The following is a 24,117-nucleotide window of genomic DNA, read 5'->3' as shown; positions in this document are numbered from 1 at the left end:
GGGGCATACAGGTGCACAAAGCCAGTTCTTTAAGTACTTTAAGTAAATTGACAAGCCTATATTTTTGTTGTTTTGTTGTTGTCCCCTTCCCCTCAACACAATTAATAAAACTACTACTTTACTCTAAATGTCCATAATGACCAAAAGCCTACCAAACATCTTTCTTCATTTTATTCCCCCCCCCCAAAAAAAAAACTTATTTGGAAGGCTCTTGCACAAGCTGCACAATTTTGTCATAGTGCCTTTAGTTGCCAAGGAAACTGTTTCCATGGAAAGGCCAGTAAACAGCTGAACCCAATCTAAAGTACTGCCATTACTTGAGGTGAGCATAAATGGACTCATGGTACACCTCTTCACATTACATCTGGAAATATTCACTAGGCTAGTTTGATAAACAAGTAATTCTTTGTTACTAATATAATGGAACTTGTGAAATGGAAAATGAAAGGGCGACACATTTCAGCCCTGATTCGTTTGTGTTTGTATTCCCATTCTTTGAATAATTCTCACTCCAGTATTCCCATAGATGAGCTCCCTGGGGAATCCTTTGACTCCAGTCCTGACACAGGAAAGCCCCTATCCTTCCCAACACCATGCCCTCCACCACAGTGGGAGCAATATACATGGCATCCCATCTTCCAATCTGGAGAAAGGTAAGAGCCGCTTCAGCGTCAGGGTCCAGTGTGTGGACTTTGTCAGCGCATGACAGAATACAGCGTCACCAAGCACAAAGGGAGCAACCTATTCATCCGTGCTAGGGCAGCGTGTGAGGAGGAAAAACTCCACATGGAAAAAGAACATGGAGGATGTGACCGTTTTCCATGAGGGGTATGGAGGCAAAGAGGGGACTAGCTTTTTCAGGGTCTTTGACGGGTTCCACGGACAAATTTCTGCAGTTACGGCAGCCAGGGAGATGCTTGTTTTAGTCCTGGAGCAACTCTCCAAACAGGACCCCTTGCTCTCCTTGGAGAAGGACCAGGTGAAGCTACTATCACGCTTTGAGGCCCTGTTCCAGGAATACTACAAGACCTTACGCAGGCCAAGCCCAGAACATTGCACTAGGCCTAGGCACTAAGCAGCTGGAGAATCTGACCAAAGTGGAACAGGTGAACCTAGCCTTCACCACAGCCTTCTGGAAGATGGACTGGGTCCTGGGGCTTGGCAAGGACGAGACCTCCAAGATCCGCTGGAGTGGCTGCACAGAGCTACTCTGCCTTATCGACAGTGGGCTGCCCTCCTCAGACGAGAAGGAGCAGGGTACAGGACAGGAGAGTAATATACCAACCCCCTCACAGGAGTTACAGGGTGGAAGAATTCTCATTGCTGACTGTGGTCAGTATTTTACTAGCATACTGATAATACACTGCAAATATGATACAGAACAGGTCTTATTCATTGAATACTATACATTTCCAATTAACGTCACTTGTTGATTCCGATTTCACAGGTAAAGTCCATGCGGTGCTGTACAAACAAGGCAGTGGCTTCCGTCTGACCAAAGCACCTCCAACCCAGTAATAAATTCATGAACTTCTTTGAGGAAAAGATCATTATCATTAAAAAGCAAATTACGGACTCCTCTTTAAATCTGCGTATTCCTCCAAAGCTCAGTTGTCCCGAGTCTGCACAACTCTGCCAGGACCTAGGATCAAGGGAGACACTCAAGTGTTTTAGTACTATATCTCTTGACACAATGATGGAAATAATCATGGCCTCTAAACCTTCAAGCTGCATACTGGACACTATTCCAACTAAACTACTGAAAGAGCTGCTTCCTGTGCTGCTTCCTGTGCTTGGCCCTCCTATGTTGAACATAATAAAAGGTTCTCTATCCACCGGATGTGTACCAAACTCACTAAAAGTGGCAGTAATAAAGCCTCTCTTGAAAAAGACCCAGAAAATATAAAAAACTATCGGCCTATATCGAATCTCCCATTCCTCTCAATTATTTTTGAAAAAGCTGTTGCACAGCAACTCACTGCCTTCCTGAAGACAAACAATGTATACAAAAAGCTTCAGTCTGGTTTTAGACCCCATCATAGCACTGAGACTGCACTAGTGAAGGTGGTAAATGACCTTTTAATGGCGTCAGACCAAGGCTCTGCATCTGTCCTCGTGCTCCTAGACCTTAGTGCTGCTTTTGATACCATCGATCACCACATTCTTTTGGAGAGATTGGAAACCCAAATTGGTCTACACGGACAAGTTCTGGCCTGGTTTAGATCTTATCTGTCGGAAAGATATCAGTTTGTCTCTGTGAATGGCTTGTCCTCTGACAAATCAACTGTAAATTTCGGTGTTCCTCAAGGTTCCATTTTAGGACCACTATTGTTTTCACTATATATTTTACCTCTTGGTGATGTCATCCGGGAAACATAATGTTAACTTTCACTGCTATGTGGGTGACACACAGCTGTACATTTTTTTGTTGTTGAATTTTACCCCTTTTTCTCCCCAATTTCGTGGTATCCAATTGTTTTAGTAGCTACTAACTTGTCTCATCTCTACAACTCCCGTACGGGCTCGGGAGAGACAAAGGTTGAAAGTCATGCGTACTCCGATACACAACCCAACGAAGCCGCACTGCTTCTTAACACAGCGCGCATCCAACCCGGAAGCCAGCCGCACCAATGTGTCGGAGGAAACACCGTGCAACCTTGGTTAGCGCGCACTGCGCCCGGCCCGCCACAGGAGTCGCTGGTGCGCGATGAGACAAGGACATCCCTACCGGCCAAGCCCTCCCTAACCCGGACAATGCTAGGCCAATTGTGCGTCGCCCCACGGACCTCCCAGGCGCGGCCAGTTACGACAGAGCCTGGGCTCGAACCCAGAGTCTCTGATGGCACAGCTGGCGCTGCAGTACAGCACCCTTAAACACTGCGCCACCCGGGAGGCCCCTCAGCTGTACATTTTGATGAAACATGGCGAAGCCCCAAAATTGCCATCGCTGGAAGCCTGTGTTTCAGACATAAGGAAGTGGATGGCTGCAAATGTTCTACTTTTAAACTCGGACAAAACAGAGGTGCTTGTTCTAGGTCCCAAGACACAAAGAGATCTTCTGTTGAATCTGACATTTAATCTTGATGGTTGTACAGTCGTCTCAAAAAAGACTGTGAAGGACCTCGGCGTTACTCTGGACCCTGATCTCTCTTTTGACGAACATATCAAGACTGTTTCAAGGACAGCTTTTTTTCCATCTACGTAACATTGCCAAAATCAGAAACTTTCTGTCCAAAAATGATGCAGAAAAATTGCTTTTGTCACTTCTAGGTTAGACTACTGAAATGCTCTACTTTCCGGCTACCCGGCTAAGGCACTAAATAAACTTCAGTTAGTGCTAAACACTAAAATCAGCCCTGCTAGAATCTTGACCAGAACCAAAAAAATTTATCATATTACTCCAGTGCTAGCCTCTCTACACTGGCTTCCTGTTAAAGCAAGGGCTGATTTCAAGGTTTTACTGCTAACCTACAAAGCGTTACATGAGCTTGCTCCTACCTATCTTTCCGATTTGGTCCTGCCGTACATACCTACACATACGCTACGGTCACGCAGGCCTCCTAACTGTCCCTAGAATTTCTAAGCAAACAGCTGGAGGCAGGGCTTTCTCCTATAGAGCTCCATCTTTATGGAATGGTCTGCCTACCCATGTGAGAGACGCAGATTCGGTCTCAACCTTCAAGTCTTTATTGAAGAATCATCTCTTCAGTAGGTCATATGATTGAGTGTAGTCTGTTCCAGGAGTGTGAAGGTGAAGAACCGCCCTTGCTGTCTCTGCCTGTTCGGTTCCCCTCTCTCCACTGGGATTCTCTGCCTCTAACCCTATTACAGGGCCTGAGTCATTGGCTTACTGGTGCTCTTCCACAGTGTCTTCTGACCTCTCCTGTCTCAGCCTCCAGTATTTATGTTGCAGTATTTTACGTGTCGGGGGGCTAGGGTCAGTCTGTTATATCTGGAGTATTTCTCCTGTCTTATCCGGTGTCCTGTGTGAATTTAAGTATCCTCTCTAATTCTCTCTTTCTTTCTCTCGGAGGACCTGAGCCCTGTGCCATCAGAGACTCTGGGTTCGCGCCCAGGCTCTGTCGTAACCGGCCGCGCCTGGGAGGTCCGTGGGGCGACGCACAATTGGCCTAGCGTTGTCCGGGTTAGGGAGGGCTTGGCCGGTAGGGATGTCCTTGTCTCATCGCGCACCAGCGACTCCTGTGGTGGGCCGGGTGCAGTGCGCGCTAACCAAGGTTGCACGGTGTTTCCTCCGACACATTGGTGCGGCTAGCTTCCGGGTTGGATGCGCACTCTGTTAAGAAGCAGTGCGGCTTGGTTGGGTTGTGTATCGGAGGACGCATGACTTTCAACCTTCGTTTCTCCCGAGCCCGTACAGGAGTTGTAGCGATGAGACAAGATAGTAGCTACTAAAACAATTGGATACCACGAAATTGGGGAGAAAAAGGGGTAAAATTCAACAACAACAAAAATGTACAGCTGTGCGTCACCCACATAGCAGTGAAAGTTACCATTATGTTTCCCGGATGACATCACCAAGAGGTTAAATATATAGTGAAAACAATAGTGGTCCTAAAACGGAACCTTGAGGAACACCGAAATTTACAGTTGATTTGTCAGAGGACAAGCCATTCACAGAGACAAACTGATATCTTTCCGACAGATAAGATCTAAACCAGGCCAGAACTTGTCCGTGTAGACCAATTTGGGTTTCCAATCTCTCCAAAAGAATGTGGTGATCGATGGTATCAAAAGCAGCACTAAGGTCTAGGAGCACGAGGACAGATGCAGAGCCTTAGTCAGGACTACCTGGCCTGATGACCCCTTGCTGTCCCCAATCCACCTGGCCATGCTGCTGCTCCAGTTTCAACTGTTCTGCCTGCTGCTTTGGAACCCTGACCTGTTCACTGGACACGCTACCTGTCCTAGACCTGCTGTTTCAACTCACTAGAGACAGCAGGAGCTAGAGATACTCTGAATGATCGGCTATGAAAAGCCAACTGACATTTACTCCTGAGGTGCTGACATGTTGCACCCTCGACAACCACTGTGATCATTTGTATTTGACCCTGCTGGTCATCTATGAACATTTGAACATCTTGGCCATGTTGTTATAATCGAAGAGGACTGGCCACCCCTCATAGCCTGGTTCCTCTCTAGTTTTCTTCCTAGGTTCTGGCCTTTCTAGTGAGTTTTTCCTAGCCACTGTGCTTCTACACCTGCATTTCTTGCTGTTTGGGGTTTTAGGCTGGGTTTCTGTACAGCACTTTGAGATATCAGCTGACGTAAGAAGGGCTTTATAAATAAATTTGAACCCTAAGGAGCGTAAACACATCCTCTGGTCCGGAGGGACAATCAGCATCAACAAACAGCACGGTCTGGTGGAGGGGCTGATCAAGGCCACCCGAGTGCTTAGTCATTATGGCGATCGCAAGCTGAAGTCAGTCATCCCTGTGCCTTACTCTGTGTCGCTGCCCACAGACCCATCCTACCAGCTGCTGGTCCTAGCGTCCAGTGGCCTCTGGGAAGTATTGGATGATCATGCAGTGGCTGAGAGAGCTGTCATTGAGTTGACTCAACAGAAATTAATATTGAAGACCGTGCCTCATGCAAACTGTTGAGGATTTGTCCGTTTCAGATTCAGTCAAGACCAGGGTCATCTACTTTTGATACTGAAGAACCTTCCAGTGTCAAGGATGAGGACAACCCACCAGAGTTGGACATGCCAGAGACTATGGGAGGTAGCTAGAGATATGCAAATGCAGAGGAAACGGAGAGACATCAATCCTCAGTCCTGCAGCAGGAGTGAGGTCAATGTGAAGGAAACTATGGCTGACAGTCTGAAGAATCTCACCTTGAACTACGAGTGCCTTGCAGCTGACATTTGTAGAGAGCTAGTGGACACACTGTTGGTCTCAGGTTCAAAGGAAAACATTTCAGTCATGGTCATACTTATTCAGGGGTTGGATGTGCTCAGAGAAAACACTCTCAAAGGAGTTGACAAACCAAACAAATACCACATAATTATAACTTCAGACCAATTTTTCAGGTTTTGCAGAGAATGAATAGCTCTTGCATTTCTTGTGATATCAAAAACATAAAGGCATACAATATACCTAATTTATTGACTTGTACCCTGACACTCAAACTGATCCTTCACTAGTCATGTTTGACATTGTTAAATCCGCCTGGCTTCAGAAAGACTACCAGTCAGTTAGTACCACTTCCGGTTATTTGAGGCAATAGGTTAACAAGTCCGACACAGTGCATCAGTTTTATAAATTGTAATGGCTAGTCATTAATTAAAATTATAACCAACAATTGTGCAACACAATAGTCCTCTCAAATATGAACAGACCATTGAGAAAAGTAACAAGACACATGAGATACAATTGAATTGTTAATAACACTACATATTTAAAAAGAACACCATTGATTAGCATTTAACCAGTTTGTTTGTGACAAGGTAACAAACCCATAGCAGACCTAGACCTACATTGGTGTACTGTAAAATTGTTCGGAATCTCTAGATACTTTCCTGACAAGCTTATGCCCTCGAAGCTGTATTGGTAGAAGACAACATTGCAACACCCTATATAACAGAGTAATATTCCACAGACTGATGATAGGTAATAGTCAAGACTTATGTTGGTGCATGGTTTGAGGCCTACTTTTAAACACCACTAATTCTGACAAGTTGATAACTGAACAATAACAGTTTGGGGAAACAAAGGACTAGACATTTTACAAAACTTGTCTGAGCATGTCCAACTGTCTCAGTGTTCTTCCTTAAATCAATGTATCAACCAGAGAATATTGTGGTTTGAAGAAGGACTTCCCATGATGCACAAGGCAGTCATCATAGATGTGACAAACCTGCAGTCACCAGCCATCCAATCACAAAACCACCCTTTTACCCTATTCAACCGGTTGCAGTGGGCCAGTGGTGTAATGGCGTTGGATGTTCTTGCCAAACTTCTCTGTAGACAGAGATGTCGTCGTCTCGGCAGCAGGTGCAAGGGGGAATGCTTGATTTGATAGTCCTTACCTGACACTGCTTCAATAATGGTATTATACCCAGTACAAACTGTCATAGCCTCCAGGCATTTCACAATGGGGGAATTTGATTTGTTCTGGTTGGAAGGACACTCAACTCACTTTTACCCCCAGTCCAATAACCCTATGACCTAGGTTACACTTTCTCTTCAGGGAATCAGTCACACACACACACACACACACACACTGCTTACTCTCTCTCGTAGGGGCTAGTCTTCCAACTGAAGTAAAAAAAATAAAATGTTTTAGGCCTTGTAGTGATACATGCATACATTATACTGATATACACTTTAAAATGAAAAGTAAAACCAAACAAAGTATTAGAAATGCAGCTATACAGAGTCTTCAGCTATTCCCAGGAGAAAGGACGAGAGGTGGAAGGTCTGATGTCAGGAAGGGGAACACCATGTCCAGATGTGATTCAGAGTTAGGAAGAGTGGGCCAGGTTTAGGTACTGCAGCAGGAGCGGCTGGCTGGCTGAGCTGTCTCCGTAAGATCCACTCCCCGGTTCCGTCCACTGTTCGCTCCGGCAGCTTGAGGCTCGTTCTTGGGTAATTTCTTTGCTGTGAAGCAATAGGGAAAATTATGACATATGTATCTATTATCAGATTGATAGAATCTTTAACATTTTCAAACTAAGTGTAATGAACATGGAAGATAAATCACTTACCAATAGCCATGAACATCTCATTAACGTTCATAGAGGTCTTTGCTGATGTTTCCATGAACAGTAAACTGTTATCCTCTGCGTATGACTGGGCATCCTGGAAGAAAACCACCAAAATCAGTCAATATGCAACAAATGTTGTGTTTAACTGCCTTATAGGTCAAATTGTATGATGACTCCAATGAGAATAAAACTAGCACAGTGTAATGTTCAATAGCAAATTCACTGGCACAAACCTGAAAATCCAATGCTCGTTTGTTTGCAAGGTCAGCTTTGTTCCCAGCCAACGCTATTACAATATTTGGACTGGCTTGTCTCTGAAGCTCCTTAACCCAGTTCTTTGCTCGTGCAAAGGACTCCTGGCAAACATCAGAGGACGAGAGATTAAGTCAGAAAATAACAAGGTCCTTGCGGAAGAATGACAACACAGCCACTCCCTTCATTCCCTGGTTATGCGATTGACTTTGCAGGATATCCAAGACGTGGTCTCGTTAAAGGAGAACTTCTATAAAATATGACAATTAGATATAATGTTCCCCAGCTTACATGTATGGGGAGTTCGTCAACGAGATGTATCATATTGCTGAGTTGAAGTCATGCTTTGTTCCAAACATTGGCTTAAGATGTGTACAAAACTTTTGAGTTAGAAAACCAAGCTCTTTTGACATCTTATTTCCATGAAATACAATGTTCTAAAAACTTCCCAAAAACCAAGCTCTTTTGACATCTTATTTCCATGAAATACAATGTTCTAACAACTTCCCAGCAAACGTCTCAGCAAATAGAGCAAAATCAGACATGGGGATCAAAATAGAATTTCTCATTGGAGTTGCTCTTTTATTTTTTTTAACCAGGTTTGTTAATCTCTTTTACAAGAGAGACCTGGCCAAAATAGCGGCACAGGGTATCAGAAACATTTACAACATAACATATACATTTACACATTGAACAGAAAGATGGTTTGGGAAAGTGTGGTGCAACTTGGGGTCAAAACATTGACAGCCCCTCAATTAAGTTGTTAAAACAAAAGTACCCTAGATGTGACAGGTTTGTTAGGACCAAATTAAATTAATATGGATATTTTAGACTTGTCAAATCTAAGAACTACAGAAAAGTGCTTGAAAACATGTCAGCAAAACGAGGCTAGCCTTTTTCTCAATCTTTTCTTCAGATTCTCAACTAGGCCTATTATATAGGGCATAATCTTCAAACTCCTGCTAAATTTTCACAAAATGTCTTCAGCTGTACCTAATGCTATACAGTTCATTCTGAAAGTATTCGGCCCTTGACTGTTTCCACATATTGTTACGTTACAGTCTTATACTAATATGGATTCAATTGTTTGTTCCCACTCATAAAATCTACACACAATACCCCATAATGACAAAGCAAAAACAGGCATAGAAATTTTTGCAAATGTATTATTAAACAAAAAATATCACATTTACGTAAGTACTCAGATCCTTTACTCAGTACTTTGTTGAAGCACCATTGGCAAAGATTACAGCCTCAAGTGTTCTTGGGTATGACGCTACAAGCTTGGCACACTTGACTTGAACCCTGTCAAGTTTGATGGGGAGCTATTTTCAGGTCTCTCCAGAGAAGTTCAATTGACTTCAAGTCCGGGCTCTGAATGGGCCACTCAAGGACATCCAGAGACTTGTCCCAAAGCCTCTCCTGTGTTGTCTTGGATGTGTGCTTAGGATCATTGTCCTGTTGGAAGGTGAACCTTCACCCCAGTCTGAGTTCCTGAGCCCCCTGGAGCAGGTTTTCATCAATGATCTCACTGTACTTTTCTCTGTTCATATTTCCATCGATCCTGACTAGTCTCCCAGTCCCTGCAGCTGAAAAACATCCCCACAGCATGATGCTGCCACAACCATAGGGATAGTGCCAGGTTTCCTCAAGATGTGACACTTGGCCTTCAGGCCAAAGAGTTTAATCTTGGTTTCATCAGACCAGAGAATCTTGTTTGTCATGGTCGGATATTCCTTTAGCGAGCTGTCATGTGCCGTTTACTGAAGAGGGGCTTCCATCTGGCCACTCCACCATAAAGGCCTAATTGGTGGTGTGCTGCAGAGATAGTAGTCCTTCTGGGAGGTTCTCCCATCTCCTCAGAGGAACTCAGGCTCTGACAGAGTGACAATCAGGTTCTTGGTCACCTCCCTGGCCTAGGCCCGTCTGCCCCGATTCCTCAGTTTGGCCGGGCGGCCAGCTCTAGGAAGAGTCTTGGTGGTTCCAAACTTCTTCCATTTAAAAATGATGAGGCCACCTTCAATGCTACAGAAGTGTTTTGGTACCTTTCGACCAAAACTGTGCCTCGACACAATCCTGTCTCGGATATCTACGGAAAATTCATTCAACCTCATGGCTTGGTTTTTTCTCTGACATGCACTGTCAACTGTGGGACCTTTTACAGACAGGTGTGCGCCTTTCCAAATCATGTTCAATCAATTTAATTTACCACAGGTGGACTCCAATCAAGTTGTAGAAACATCTCAACGATGATCAATGGAAACAGGATGCATTGGAGCTCAATTTTGAGTCATCGCAAAGGGTCTGAATACTTACAGTTGAAGTCGGAAGTTTACATAATTAGGTTGGAGTCATTAAAACTTGTTTTTAAACCACTCCACAAATTTCTTGTTAACAAACTATAGTTTTGGCAAGTCGGTTAAAACATCTACTTTGTGCATGACAAGTAATTTTTCCAACAATTGTTTACAGAGATTATTTCACTAATAATTCACTGTATCCCAAATCCAGTGGGTCAGAAGTTTACATACACTAAGTTGACTGTGCCTTTAAATAGCTTGGAAAATTCCAGAAAATGATGTCATGGATTTAGAAGCTTCTGATATGCTAATTGACATCATTTGAGTCAATTGGGGATGTACCTGTGGATGTATTTCAAGGCAGCAAAGGACCTTGTGAAGATGCTGGAGGAAACAGGTACAAAAGTATCTATATCCACAGTAAAACTAGTCATATATCGACATAACCTGAAAGGCCGCTCAGCAAGGAAGAAGCCACTGCTCCAAAACAGCCATAAAAAAGCAAGACTAAGGTTTGCAACTGCACATGGGGACAAAGATTGTACTTTTGGGATAGATTTACTCTCGTCTTATGAAACAAAAATAGAACTGTTTGGCCATAATGACCATCATTATGTTTGGAGGAAAAAGGGGGAGGCTTGCAAGTCAAACAACACCATCCCAACCGTGAAGCACGGGGGTGGCAGCATCATGTTGTGGGGGTGCTTTGCTGCAGGAGGGACTGGTGCGATTCACAAAATAGATGGCATTATGCGGGAGGAAAAATATGGGGATATATTGAAGCAACATCTCAAGACATCAGTTAAGTTAAAGCTTGGTCGCAAATGGGTCTTCCAAATGGACAATGACCCCAAGCATACTTCCAAAGTTGTGGCAAAATGGCCTGAGGACAACAAAGTCAAGGTATTTGAGTGGCCATCACAAAGCCCTGACCTCAATCCGATAGAAAATGTGTGGGCAGAACTGAAAAAGCGTGTGTGAGCTAGGAGGCCTACAAACCTGACTCATTTACACCATCTATGTCAGGAGGAATGAGCCAAAATTCACCCAAACTATTGTGAGAAGCTTATGGAAGGCTACCCAAAACATTTGACCCAAGTTAAACAATTTAAAGGCAATGCTACCAAATACTAATTGAGCATAAGTAAACTTCTGACCCACTGGGAATGTGATGAAAGAAATAAAAGTTGAAATAAATCTCTACTATTATTCTAACATTTCACATTCTTAAAATAAAGTGGTGATCTTAACTGACGTAAGACAGGGAATTGTTACTAGGATTAAATGTCAGGAATTGTGAAAAACTGAGTTTAAATGTAGTTGGCTAAGGTGTATGTAAACCCCCGACTTCAAATGTATGTAAATATGGTATTTCTGTTTTTAATCACTTTGTCATTATGGTATCTGTTTTTTATTTTTAATACATGTTAATGTCTAAAACCCTGTTTTCACTTTGTCATTATGGGACATTGTGTGTAGATTGAGGGAAAGGGTCTGAATACTTTCCAAATGCACTGTACCTAATTTATAAGTCTCTTATAATGTGTGACAGAGTGCATAAACCCGGCTGCTGACTCACTTTGTTAGTTATGTCGTAGACCACGATGGCAGCCTGGGCACCTCTGTAGTACATGGGTGCTAGGCTGTGGTAGCGCTCCTGACCAGCTGTGTCCCAGATCTCAAACTTGACTGTTGTGTCATCCAAACATACTGTCTGAGTCAGGAAGGCAGCTGAGAGGGGAATAACAGTCATTGCAGCATTTAGAATTTTGTTTGCAGTAGGCTATAAGAAAAACAGCTGGCTGTCCAGTTTCCAACAATGGACTAATATATATCATGGGAGATTGCATAACCTACAGAATGTAGTGAGAATCACCACAGGACAAAAATATAGTGGTTTTGGGTTATGTCCATTCCACTAACACATGAATAGAAGATGTCAGATCAGCCTACCTCCAATTGTGCTCTCTTGGAATTCATGAAACTGGCCCTTGACAAAACGAAGTACCAGACTGGACTTTCCCACAGCGGACTCCCCTAAGAGTACTAATTTGAACTGGGAGATCTTGTTCCCTGTGTTCGGCCCATTGGGTCGTGTTGCACCACCCCTACTTGCCATGTCCTTAACACCCCAGCCTCTTGCTCTGGATGCAGAAGTACTGCTTGAATGGTCACTCCTAGAACTGCCAAAATGAGATGTCACATTACTTAAATTGTCAACAGATCAACAGTGAATAAAGTAGTGTGGGGAAAACAAATACAAAATAATACATAATTATCAACTTTGACGTTTAATTGGATAGAAATTATTCAATTAGCTTTGTCTCTGATCATCATTGTAATATCATTGAATCACAGGATGTAGCTACTTAAAACTAGACAATCTTTGGAAATGTGACGACGACTTTCACTTGGCTATTAGCTAGTAACGTTAGACTTGTTTACAAAGACTACATTACACTTATTTCTTAACTGACCCAACAAGTAAACATAACAAGCCCATGTCTAGACAAAAATAATTGCAGTGAAGACATGTGGTTCGAACTCGTGTTACGTCAGTCTTGCCCACTAATAACCAGTGTTGACTAGCTAGCTAGTCAGTTAGGATGGCGGCTCAAACTTGCTATCAACAAGCACTGTGTCCGTCGAAAAATAATGATTAGCTTTCTCAGTCCCACCCATTGGTCCAATCTTGTTTTGACAAATTGGTTAGCTAGCTAGCTAGTTCACGCTAGATAGCCAGCCAATTACAGCTAGATAACTAGCTTTATTTAGATTAGGTGGCAGGACGTATACTGTTAGCTGCTAGCTAGTTTACTATAGCTAGCTAACTACACACAGTATATTGAATAATTTAGCTAGTTCGCTAAGCTAGCTCGTACACGAAAGCTATCGGTTTTACTGTTCGTAAACTACATAAGGTTGAACCACACCTCACCCTGCTTCACACACGCAAATACGTAGTAACTAGGAAGCTAGCCACACATATACATACACATTGCAATGACCAACTCACAACTGTATATTATGAACGGGTCACTCTGTTGGTTTATTATTTGATGTGAGCTAGCTAACAAAACATAGCTTTCGGCCTAGCAAGCTAGTTCTGCTGGTAAATCAGCTAGCGAGAATGATATCTACTTACCCTATCCGAGTTAACTAACTAGCTAGGTAGCTGAATGGATTTCCAAAAAATAATATTTTCAGGCACTCAAATATATTCACAGAGCGAGAAATTTCATAAAACTTGTCCCTTTCCCACTTCTTCCAACTTCCCGTTTGTTTTGCATGGCACAGTGGATGATGATAGATCGAATGGCGACGTAGCACTGAGAATAAACCAATCACACACTCGTGTTCCAATTTGTGAACGTGTTAAAGGGGCAATCTGCACTTGAAACAACAACGCGTTCATCACACCCCGCCACTGTTTCGGTAAAATCTGAGGGATGGGACTGGAGAAATGTAACAGCTCTCAAATTAATAGACAGATCTATGGATACAAGGACTGGCCATCCATGGTATCAACATTATAGTTTGAACTATGTTTTGAGGTTATACAACGTTTGTTTACATGTACTTTGTTGGAGTAAAACAAACGTATATTTAGGGTTCTGATGGGGTCCGACAGTTGAACTAAGTTCAATAGGCATTTATAAGTTATATTTTTAAATAAATAATTGGTACATATAATTAATTTACAAGTCCAAAAATCAATGTAGCAACTGCAGATTGTCTCTTTAATGAAAGGATCAGGGAAACTAATCGTTTTATAAGGCAAAGAGGAAATGTTACACAAGTGTGCTAACTAATTCACAAAAAACCTTTGTAACATATGACGTATGCAACTTTATGTCATAACATGCCATACTGCCAAAGTGTAGGCTAAAGGCAAACATGGGCATGCATTTGCAATGTTCATAATCATACAGGTTCTTAATTGGGGTTGGTTGGGATTTAACCATTGTTTCTTTAACATTTCTTAGTTTGGGTCTGAAATTTTTTTTCCATTTATCAGTTTCAAAGACAAGTCATTACATTATATATATATATTTTTTTTTTACAAAAACTTTAATCATTCAATACATTCTAAATCACCATAACATAAATCAGCATAGATGCGGTAAATGGAACGCAGAGTTTCCATTGCCCAGATTGGCGCACATCCAACAAATCCGTCATGATGTATGCATTGTAGAAGGCCCACAATGTGGTTACTTGAGTCCGATTAGGATATATTTAGCTGTTATTTCCCTCACGGATCTTTTCCCCACGCGTTTCCATGTCAATCCCATTGTTTTGATCGAGTTCGATTGACCTCTTTACGCTGGAGTCATATTTTCCCCGCATAGTAAAAATACATTTAAAAAATGTTTTATTTATTATTCTTTATTTATTTTTTATTGCCATAGTAATTATAACAAGGTAGAATTTTGGTGTCTTTATTCTAGAACACTTGCACAGTAAGCCTATAATTATAGCGCCAATCAGATCAAGCCTCGGTTTCCTAGTGGCGGTTGCCATGTGACTCGAGATAAACATTCTATCAGAATGTCCTGAAATTTGATACAAAGTAGCCATCTTAAGCTTCTCTCTTCAGAATGAAACATTGTAACTAGCAACTAGACATGTAAACCCGTGTTGAGTAGGCTACATATTTTTTATAGCAACTTGTTGATACGCTAACTTTATGAATATGATAGAAAGGAATGCAACCAACACCTGGAAATACACCGAAAGTTTACCGAATATTCGAAGGGTAACAAGCAAATAGGCTTGGTAGCCTAGTTATTTCTTTGTGTTTGACTGATTCATTTGGTAACTATTTTATCTCGCAAGATGTGCGTATATGATGCGATCTACTGTAAATGCATGTTACCATACTGTATGTCTATGATATCCCCATGTCACCTAGGCTGGGAAACTTATTCCTGTAGGTGACAGAGCTAAGACTTGCTTACAAGAAATATCACCCAAGGTAAGTTGAGATCGTGCTGCCAAATAATAAACATAAATATGATATAGTTTAATTAACATCACTACCAAACTGTCCTGAATGGCAATATACAATAGGATCTGACGTGCCTGGGATATACAGTGCAGTCCTTTGTCATTCTCCTTTTTGCCTCAGCAGCATGTTTAGGGGGGGATTGTGCACAAGTGCATGTGTCTGTTTGTGTGGGTGTATATTCACTGTCTCACACCTTCCTTTTAAAGCCCCAAACCCCACCAGTAGTGAGGAAGTTTCTCAACACAACACGCCCAGGTGCAGGGGCTATCCGAGTGTTCCATGGGAAAGCCAACGACCCTGATATTGCCAGTACTCTAGTTCATGGAGTGAGCAGCCAAGCTTCTATTTCTGTGAGTAGAGGCCTAAATAAACAGACATGTATAGTGAGTTTTAAGCCAACTAGCCTCAGGTTTTCATGTTACAGATGTAGGATCTTAATTTGATCACTATTTTGTTGCTGAGAATTTTTACTGCATGACAGGAAATGCAAACTTGTAGTGTTGTCATGGTTTAAAAATGCTTCTAAAGTTTCTAATTTCCAGACTTGATTTGCCCTAACAAAAAATGTATCAAACGCTACAGAAAATGTCCATTAATTATAATCCACATAATAATTCAAATTTCCTGTTGTTGCAGGATTGTTTTCCTGCTGTAGCAAACTGGCTAAAATGAAGATCCTACATCTGTAGATGCATTTAACATGGTAGAGATCATCCACACATTCATTCATGGAATTGGTATGGTCGCATTTGTTCCTGTATTTCCTACAGGGTGGATTAGTGATCAACCCACCACCTAAGACCATCTATCAACAGAGGTTACATCAGCTCAGTGAAGCTGGGTATTCCACCAATCAAAAAGCCCCCCTGGGCAGGTCACATGATCAAAGCCCTGGGCTTCCAAATTGTCTCGACATTGGCAACGCCACATTTGGTGTGAAATCCCCCAAAAGTGAGTCAGACAATAAAGAAAGAGACCCTAGAAGCTACAATGTGTCACGATGAACATTCATATTATGACTGAAAGACATATCCACAAGCCTTCATGTACAAGTGTGTTCCTTCTGATCCAGGTGCAGCTGCAGGTGTGATTATCAACCCACCAAAAAGTGCGGAGCAGGTGGCGACAGAGGCTCAGGAGGGACACCAGTCTTATATCCGCTCCCACAATGCCTACTTTGTCGGTGAGTATTGTGGACATTTGTCTCTCTTTGGTTCTGACAGTGTTCAAATGGGGACTTCATTTTGGCTTGAAAGTCATTTATATGCTATTCAACATGTTGTTAAACACATTGATTTAACAACCATAATTTTCAGACACATTTCTGAAGAAACACCATAGCCAGTGGTTAAACACACAAGTCGATATTTCTGTGTTTGATTTTAGCCTGGGTAAATCCATCATAACTGTGTTGTGTCCCAGGTGAACAGGTTGATAGGAAATACAAGTGGAGCCATTATGGAAAGGATGGCAGGTTTGGAGTGCCTACTCCCCACCACAACGATGGACGCAGTGTCTCCAAATCTCTCCACTGGTTGTGTGATACTCAGAAGTAAGCACTTATCCTAGCTTATGTTTATTCAAAACACTTGACTTCTTATTGCTCATCACCATTCAGTGTCACACAATGCATTGCCAATAGTCATGACATCAAATGTTGATTTGTGTACTGCTATTTTTCCAATAGGCATAACAGTGCAAAGTTTGTTTCTCGGAGATGTGATGACTTCAGGGAAAGGACACAGCCACAGATTGGCAAAGTGCATGACCCGTAAGTCTATCACATTAACTCTTTAATGCAGATCTAGTTAAATACCTGTTCAGTGTACGTTCCAGACCTGTGTATTGCACAACTCATGCCAAGCTACTTCAGCAGCTTTAATTCCTCTGTTCCCGGCCTTTTACAGCATAGCAGACACATTGAAAGTGCCAGCAGGTCACATATTTGGAATCTTGATGCGGCCAGATGACTTTGGTGAGTCAAATTTGAATTAATAAAAGGACACATATTCATAAAAGGACACGTATTGAGTTTTCTATTACAATGCCAGTATGAAATTGGTAAAAATGGGTCAAGGTATAATGTAGTCTAGAGGGGTGACCAAAATGTAAGCCTTTTGTTATTGTTTGAAGATTAAGAATTTGGTTTAACTTTCTCCACAGGTGCAGGTGACCTTCTCCACTCAACCCCTCCAGCAGAGTACCAGAAAGGCACAGACAGACGGCGCACCCTGGTCAGTGCTGTACGCCAGCACCTCAAGAAGGTCAACTTCCACCACTTTAACTCCCTGCTGCAGGCCTTCAGGCACTACGACAAGGTAACATACAGTGCATTCGGAAGGTACCCCTTGACTTTTTCCAAATTTTGTTACGTTACAGCCTTATTCTAAAATGGATTAAATAAATCCTCATCAATCTACACACAATACCCCATAATGACAAAGCAAAAACATGTTTAGAAATCTTTGCAAATTTATTACAAATAAAAAACAAATACCTCATTTACATAAGTATCCAGACCCTTTGCTATGAGACTTGAAATTGAAATTGTACCAAAAAATGTCTGCAGCATTGGAGATCCCATGAACACAGTGGCCTCCATCATTCTTAAATGGAAGAAGTTTGGAACCGCCAAGACTCTTCCTAGAGCTGGCCGCCTGGCCAAACTGAGGAATTGGGGGAGAAGGGTCTAAGCCAGGGAGGTGACCAAGAACCTGATTGTCACTCTGACAGAGTTTCAGAGTTCTTCTGTGGAGATGGGAGAATCTCCCAGAAGGACAACAATCTCTGCAGCATTTCACTAATCAGGCCTTTATGGTAGTAACCAGGCGGAAGCCATTCTTCAGTAAAAGGCACATGACAGCCCGCTTGGAGTTTGCCAAAATGCACCTAAAGGACTCTCAGACCATGAAAAACAAGATTCTTTGGTCTGATGAAACCAAGATTGAACTCTTTGACCTGAATGCTAAGCATCACGTCTGGAGAACACCTGGCATCATCCCTATGGTGGTGGTGGCAGCATCATGCTGTGGGAATGTTTTTCAGCGGCAGGGACTGGGGGACTATTCAGGATAGAGAGAAAGATGAATGGAGAAAAGTACAGAGCGATCCTTGATGAAAACCTGCTCCAGAGTGCTGAGGACCTCAGACTGGGGTGAAGGTTCACCTTCCAACAGGACAATAACCCTAAGCACACAGCCAAGACAACACAGAAGTGGCTTTGAAATAAGTCTCTGAATGTCCTTGAGTGGCTCAGCCAGAGCCCGGACTTGAACCCGATCTAACATCTCTGGAAAGACCTGAAAATAGCTGTGTTGAGACGCTCCACACCCAACCTGACAGAGCTTGAGAGGATCTGCAGAGAAGAATGGCAGAAACTCTCCAAATACAGGTGTGCCAAGCTTGTAGCATCATACCCAAGAAGACTCGAGGCTGTTATCCCTGTCAAAGGTGCTTCAACAAAGGACTGAGTAAAGGGTCTGAATACTTATGTAAATGTAGATTTAAAAAAAAAATTAATACATTTGCAAAAATGTCTAAAAATCTGTTTTTGCTTTGTCATTATGGGGTATTGTGTGTAGATTGATGAGGGGGAATAAACTATTTAATATATTTTAGAATAAGGCTGTATCGTAACAATGTGGGAAAAGCAAAGGTGTCTGAATGCACTGTATATACTGTATTAACTTGATAATATCACAGAATTTCTAAACCCAAGGCACAACATCGCAATACTTCTGGGAAAGCTTTGCGAAGCAGACTCGACCGAACAGACATGGGTTTGGGGTCTGCAAGTCAATGGGAGAAGTGAAAAATGATTCCTTAGTTGTTGATTTTCCTGGAATCTAAAGGAACAACCTAGATTCAAGCCAATGTCGAAAGTAGCTGACCATGTTAGTACTCCAACTTTGTGAAAGTGGCTGACTCATTTTCATAAAAAACTACTTAATATCGAAGGAGTGCCTCTGATTTGATTGCCTGCACATACGCAGTTTGGCGTGAGACTACCATTAGGCCTGATGAGATGTTTCTGAGCTTAGCTAACCAACATCGCCATGACATCGCCTACAAGCATGATCTGGGATTTCTATTGGAGAATCAGTTTCTAGATATCTTCATACTGTACTGTCTTTGATAATATTATGTTGGTTTGAGATAGACACAACCTCTGTTCAGTCTCTGTGTGTGTGCTTCGTGCGTTTGTGTGTGTGTGTGTGTGTGTGCGACTCCACAGAAGGGTCAGGGTGTGATCGACAAGGAGGACCTGCAGGACGTGTGTCGTCAGTTTAACCTGGACCTGAGTGGGCCGATGCTGGATGACTTGATGGAGTACTGTGACGTGGACAAAGACGGACTCATCAACTTTCTGGAGTTTGCCAACTTCCTCAACTGGAAGGACAAAATGCCCATCAGTAAAGTGGAGCAGCGCATTCTGACCAGTGGTTAGTTACAGTGTCTGAGCATAGAAATATAATTACTAGAAGGCTCATTCCCATTCAAGTCAATGTTCTGTGATTGGTGGACTGGCAGTAATTCTATTCCCTTTTGATTGACAACTCTACCTCAGAGTGTAAGACCAGCACAGCCCCAGATAACATGCAGAGAGAGACTCTCCCTGTGAGACCTGCAGCCTCAGAGGCTTTGGCCAGACCAGAGGACCTGGAGCCTGCAGAGGTGGGCAGCATGCTGAAGACCCCCAAGACCCTCAACAGACCCAGGACCATCCAGGACCGCTTCATCACCTCCTCCTCTCTCATCCGGGCTGTCGTGGGTGGTCTCCCTACAACCGGTCAGTTGTGGTTGTGTTGTCTTGTAACACTTCACTGTCCAGGTTTACCTCAAATTACAGTAAATAGATATTTAGGTGAAAGATGCATGAAGAATTTGATATACACTACCGTTCAAAAGTTTGGTGTCACTAAGATATTTCTTGGTTTTGAAAGAAAAGCACATTTTTTTTGTCCATTTGAAAATATCAGATTGATCAGAAATACAGTGTAGCCATTGTTAATGTTGTAAATGACTTGTGTAGCTGGAAACAGCTGTTTTCTTTTAATGGAATATCTACATAGGCATACAGAGGCCCATTATCAGCAACCATCACTCCTGAGTTCCAATGGCACGTTGTGTTACCTAATCCAAGTTGATCATTTTAAAAGGCTAATTGATCATTAGAAAACCCTTTTGCAATTGTTAGCACAGATGAAAACTGTTTTGCTGATTTCAAAGAAGCAATAAAACTGGCCTTCTTTAGACTAGTTGAGTATCTGGAGCATCAGCATTTGTGGGTTCAACTACAGGCTCAAAATGGTCAGAAACAAAGACTTCTCTTCTGAAACTCATTAGTCTATTCTTGTTCTGAGAAATGAAGGCTATTCCATGTGAGAAATTGCCAAGAAACTGACTATCCGGTACAACGCTGTGTACTACTTCCATCCGGTACAACGCTGTGTACTACTTCCTTCACAGAACATTGCAAACTGGCTCTAACCAGAAGAGAAAGAGGAGTGGGAGGCCCCGGTGCACAACTGAGCAAAAGGACAAGTACATTAGAGTGTCTAGTTTGAGAAACAGACGCCTCACAAGTCCTCAATTGGCAGCTTCATTAAATAATACCCACAAAACCCCAGTCTCAACGTCAACAGTGAAGAGGTGACTCCGGGATGCTGGCCTTCTTGGCAGAGTTCCTGTGTCCAGTGTTTGTGTTCTTTTGCGCCCATCTTAATCTTTTCTTTTAATTGTCAGTCTGAGATATGGCTTTTTCTTTGCAACTCTGCCTAGAAGGCCAGCATCCCGAAGTCACCTCTTCACTGTTGACGTTAAGACTGGTGTTTTGAGGGTTGGTTGCTGATAATTGTCCTCTGTGCACCTATGTAGATATTCCATAAAAATCAGCCGTTTCCAACTACAATAGTAATTTACAACATTAACAATGTCTACACTGTATTTCTGATCAATTTGATGTTATTTTAATGGACAAAAAAATCCGCTTTTCTTTCAAAAACAAGGACATTTCTAAGCGACTCCAAACGTTTGAATGGTAGTGTAATTCCCATACTTCTCAAAAAAAAATTAGGCGACGGACATTTCTCCGAGATTCAGCACACGATTTCTGACATTTGTATCTTTGCATTACAATGGACTGGTAGTCCTCCCCCCCCTGCTTCTCTACATTGTGTGAATCACATTCTCACTGTATAATTCTGACATCTTTCCACATAGACTATCGTATGTACGGGACTCCCACAGTGCGCACCGACCTGGCGGCCCCGCGGATCAAGCGCGTCAGCGACAGCACTAACTACGGTGACCAGACCACCGCCTTTGACCTCCTGTATCCTACGCTGCACTCCCTAAGGGGAGTCCACAAGGAGCACTTCTTCTGCCCCCGCACCAAAGAGGAGGTACAGAATACCAATGAACCCACTAAAGAATCAAGGGAGAGAAAGAAAGATATGGTCTAGTAGATTTTATAGAATAGCACTGGGACACACAGTACCATGTGGAGGTTTTGTGGGATATTGTTACAGCATTCAAAATGTAGGAAAAAAACGTTGTTTAAAAAAATTATAATTGGTATGAACAATTCTGCCATTGGAGAAGTGATTGACACAAAATGTTATTGAAATAGGACAGAGCATAAGCAAATCATTTGTGAAAGACATCTTCTGATTCTTATTTCCGCCTCAATTTCCTTTTCAGATTGCTGACATATTCCGAAATGTGGGCGTGAGTATTTCCGCGGAGACATTTGAGGAGGTGTGGAAACTGGCATCCATGAGACACCCCACTGGGGACGTGTGTGTGGAGGTTTTCCGGGACGTTCTAAAGGAAATTGAAGCTAATTAAATCTGAATAGTATCTTTTACCACCTCAGTATCTATTCCGTGAAAGAATGTACTTCAAGTATTACATATACTACATAAGTGTTATACTTCTTTTTTTCCTGTGAGACTAACTATTAATTGTCATATTAACTGTCATTAAAATTATTTTTGATTGTGGACTATAATGTATTTTCTTATGTTGAGAGCAATAAGCTGTTGTTAGAATAAGTAATACATTTTTTCTGCTTCTAACTACTGCTAACTGAATGCTTACCCTTCCCGCAAGTGATAATACACAGTATCTACTCCTGAAACCTAAGTAAATATTGAGAATTATGAGTACCATCATGCCATCGGAGTCTTATCATTTGAAGTCCTATTTATTCTGTCGCACTCTTTGATTAGATTTACACACACATTTACTCTTTTATTAGTCAGTGTTATAATGTCAATCTGTCAATCCTAATTAAATATGTGGCCACAGCCTTAGACACACAAACACACAGGTGTGCGTACATGCACACAGGCGTGCGCAAACACCCACCTACTGTACCGGCGGCATGTTGAAGTAATTGTTTGGAAAACAATATCAACTTGAATAACCAGATGAATAAAAGGTACAGTGTACATTCACTAATCCATGTCAAATACCAACAACACAGAAATATGTGTTAATAAACACAACACATTAGCTTTTGTCTGTGTTTTATCACTTGAATTATTCTACTACTGTAAATTACCATTTAACAATCTGACACCCTGGCGTGGTGAATTGGCTAATATGCTATAAACATATTCACTAGCATTTTAACATAAGTAAAGCGATCCACACTCATAATCACATTAGGAATAACCAGGAAGCGTCTCTAACCAGAACCCCCTACGCTCCTGCCCATATTACCACGCCTGGAAATTATGATAATCCACACCCATATTTCATTATGCATGAATGAATGCTTACTAATGAAGGAATTGTCTCTCTATTTGATGCATCATTAATAGTGTGATTTAAGAGTTGACAGAATTGGATGACACAGCGTTCAATAGCCTGTCAGTGTTATTTTTTTAGATTGTATTTTATTTAACATTTATTTAACTAGGCAAGTCAGTTAAGGACAAATTCTTATTTACAATGAGGGCCTAATAGAGGATGTCTGATTTTGGCACTGGTATAATACATTACAGTACACCGACATCTGGGATTCCTTTGAGATATTTAATCATAATGTAAGATATTTGGGTCCCCACTTGAAACAAAGTACAACTTAAAAAGGCTTTAAATAGCATACATAAAGGCTTCCTAGCACTACATAAAGGCTTCCTAGCACTACATAAAGGCTTCCTAGCACTACATAAAGGCTTCCTAGCACTACATAAAAGGCTTCCTAGCACTACATAAAGGCTTCCTAGCACTACATAAAGGCTTCCTAGCACTACATAAAGGCTTCCTAGCACTACATAAAGGCTTCCTAGCACTACATAAAGGCTTCCTAGCACTACATAAAGGCTTCCTAGCACTACATAAAGGCTTCCTAGCACTACATAAAGGCTTCACAAATCATCTAAGCATCTGTCATACAACTGATGCATAAAAGGTGCCATAACCATTACCACTGTAGGGTGAATTGCCAAATGTGACATAACACACTTTGTATGACATGTGCTTATAGATTATTTGTGAAGAATTTATGCTATATAAAGCCTTTACAAGTTGTACTTCCTTTAAAGTGGGACCGGTATGTGTATACTATCCTATCCTTGTTTTTTCCCAAACTAAACCGAGGTCACTCGTGTAAAATGTGTATCATATAAACACCTATACGAGGATAAAGGGACTTGCCAGTTATTATCCAACAGCTTTCAATAAACACTCATTCATATTGTTATTTGTGTAACACTATCGCCCCCTTCTGCTGAGGATTGTTGTGTTTATTAATTGTGTCCTACCTTTATAGATGCAATGCGGTATCAATTTTACTTCTGAATAATCAGACAACTGAG

General features: G+C 41.9%; 2 protein-coding genes across 3 annotated transcripts; one reads left to right on the top strand and one right to left on the bottom strand.

Moving 5' to 3' along the window:
* Positions 1-6,260: 6,260 nt before the first annotated feature.
* On the bottom strand, positions 6,261-13,606 carry rab5ab (RAB5A, member RAS oncogene family, b). The gene is made up of 6 exons (XM_024395992.2): positions 13,424-13,606; positions 12,232-12,461; positions 11,858-12,009; positions 7,960-8,082; positions 7,727-7,820; positions 6,261-7,619 (listed from the first exon to the last, which is right to left on the bottom strand). The coding sequence occupies exons 2-6, from the start codon at positions 12,395-12,397 to the stop codon at positions 7,504-7,506; spliced, it is 651 nt and encodes a 216-aa protein (XP_024251760.1). The 5' UTR covers positions 12,398-12,461; positions 13,424-13,606; the 3' UTR covers positions 6,261-7,503.
* A 1,190-nt stretch (positions 13,607-14,796) lies between these two features.
* efhb (EF-hand domain family, member B) lies at positions 14,797-22,295 on the top strand. Of its 2 annotated transcripts, XM_024395956.2 has the most exons (13): positions 14,797-15,037; positions 15,194-15,256; positions 15,496-15,639; positions 16,060-16,240; positions 16,362-16,472; positions 16,712-16,841; positions 16,977-17,060; positions 17,197-17,264; positions 17,453-17,607; positions 19,524-19,731; positions 19,857-20,078; positions 21,512-21,693; positions 21,992-22,295. In XM_024395956.2, the coding sequence occupies exons 1-13, from the start codon at positions 14,969-14,971 to the stop codon at positions 22,136-22,138; spliced, it is 1,764 nt and encodes a 587-aa protein (XP_024251724.1). In that variant the 5' UTR covers positions 14,797-14,968; the 3' UTR covers positions 22,139-22,295. The 2 variants fall into 2 exon arrangements, with proteins under 2 accessions (XP_024251724.1, XP_024251734.1); XM_024395966.2 differs by lacking the exons at positions 14,797-15,037; positions 15,194-15,256 and having other exon boundaries at positions 15,502-15,639; positions 15,926-16,240.
* The last annotated feature ends 1,822 nt before the right edge of the window (positions 22,296-24,117 follow it).

The sequence above is a fragment of the Oncorhynchus tshawytscha genome, linkage group LG03, assembly GCF_018296145.1.
Source record: "Oncorhynchus tshawytscha isolate Ot180627B linkage group LG03, Otsh_v2.0, whole genome shotgun sequence".
In the NCBI taxonomy this organism is placed as follows: Eukaryota; Metazoa; Chordata; class Actinopteri; order Salmoniformes; family Salmonidae; genus Oncorhynchus; species Oncorhynchus tshawytscha.
The sequence above is the reverse complement of the archived record's forward strand: the minus strand, read 5'-3'. Positions and strand labels throughout refer to the sequence as shown.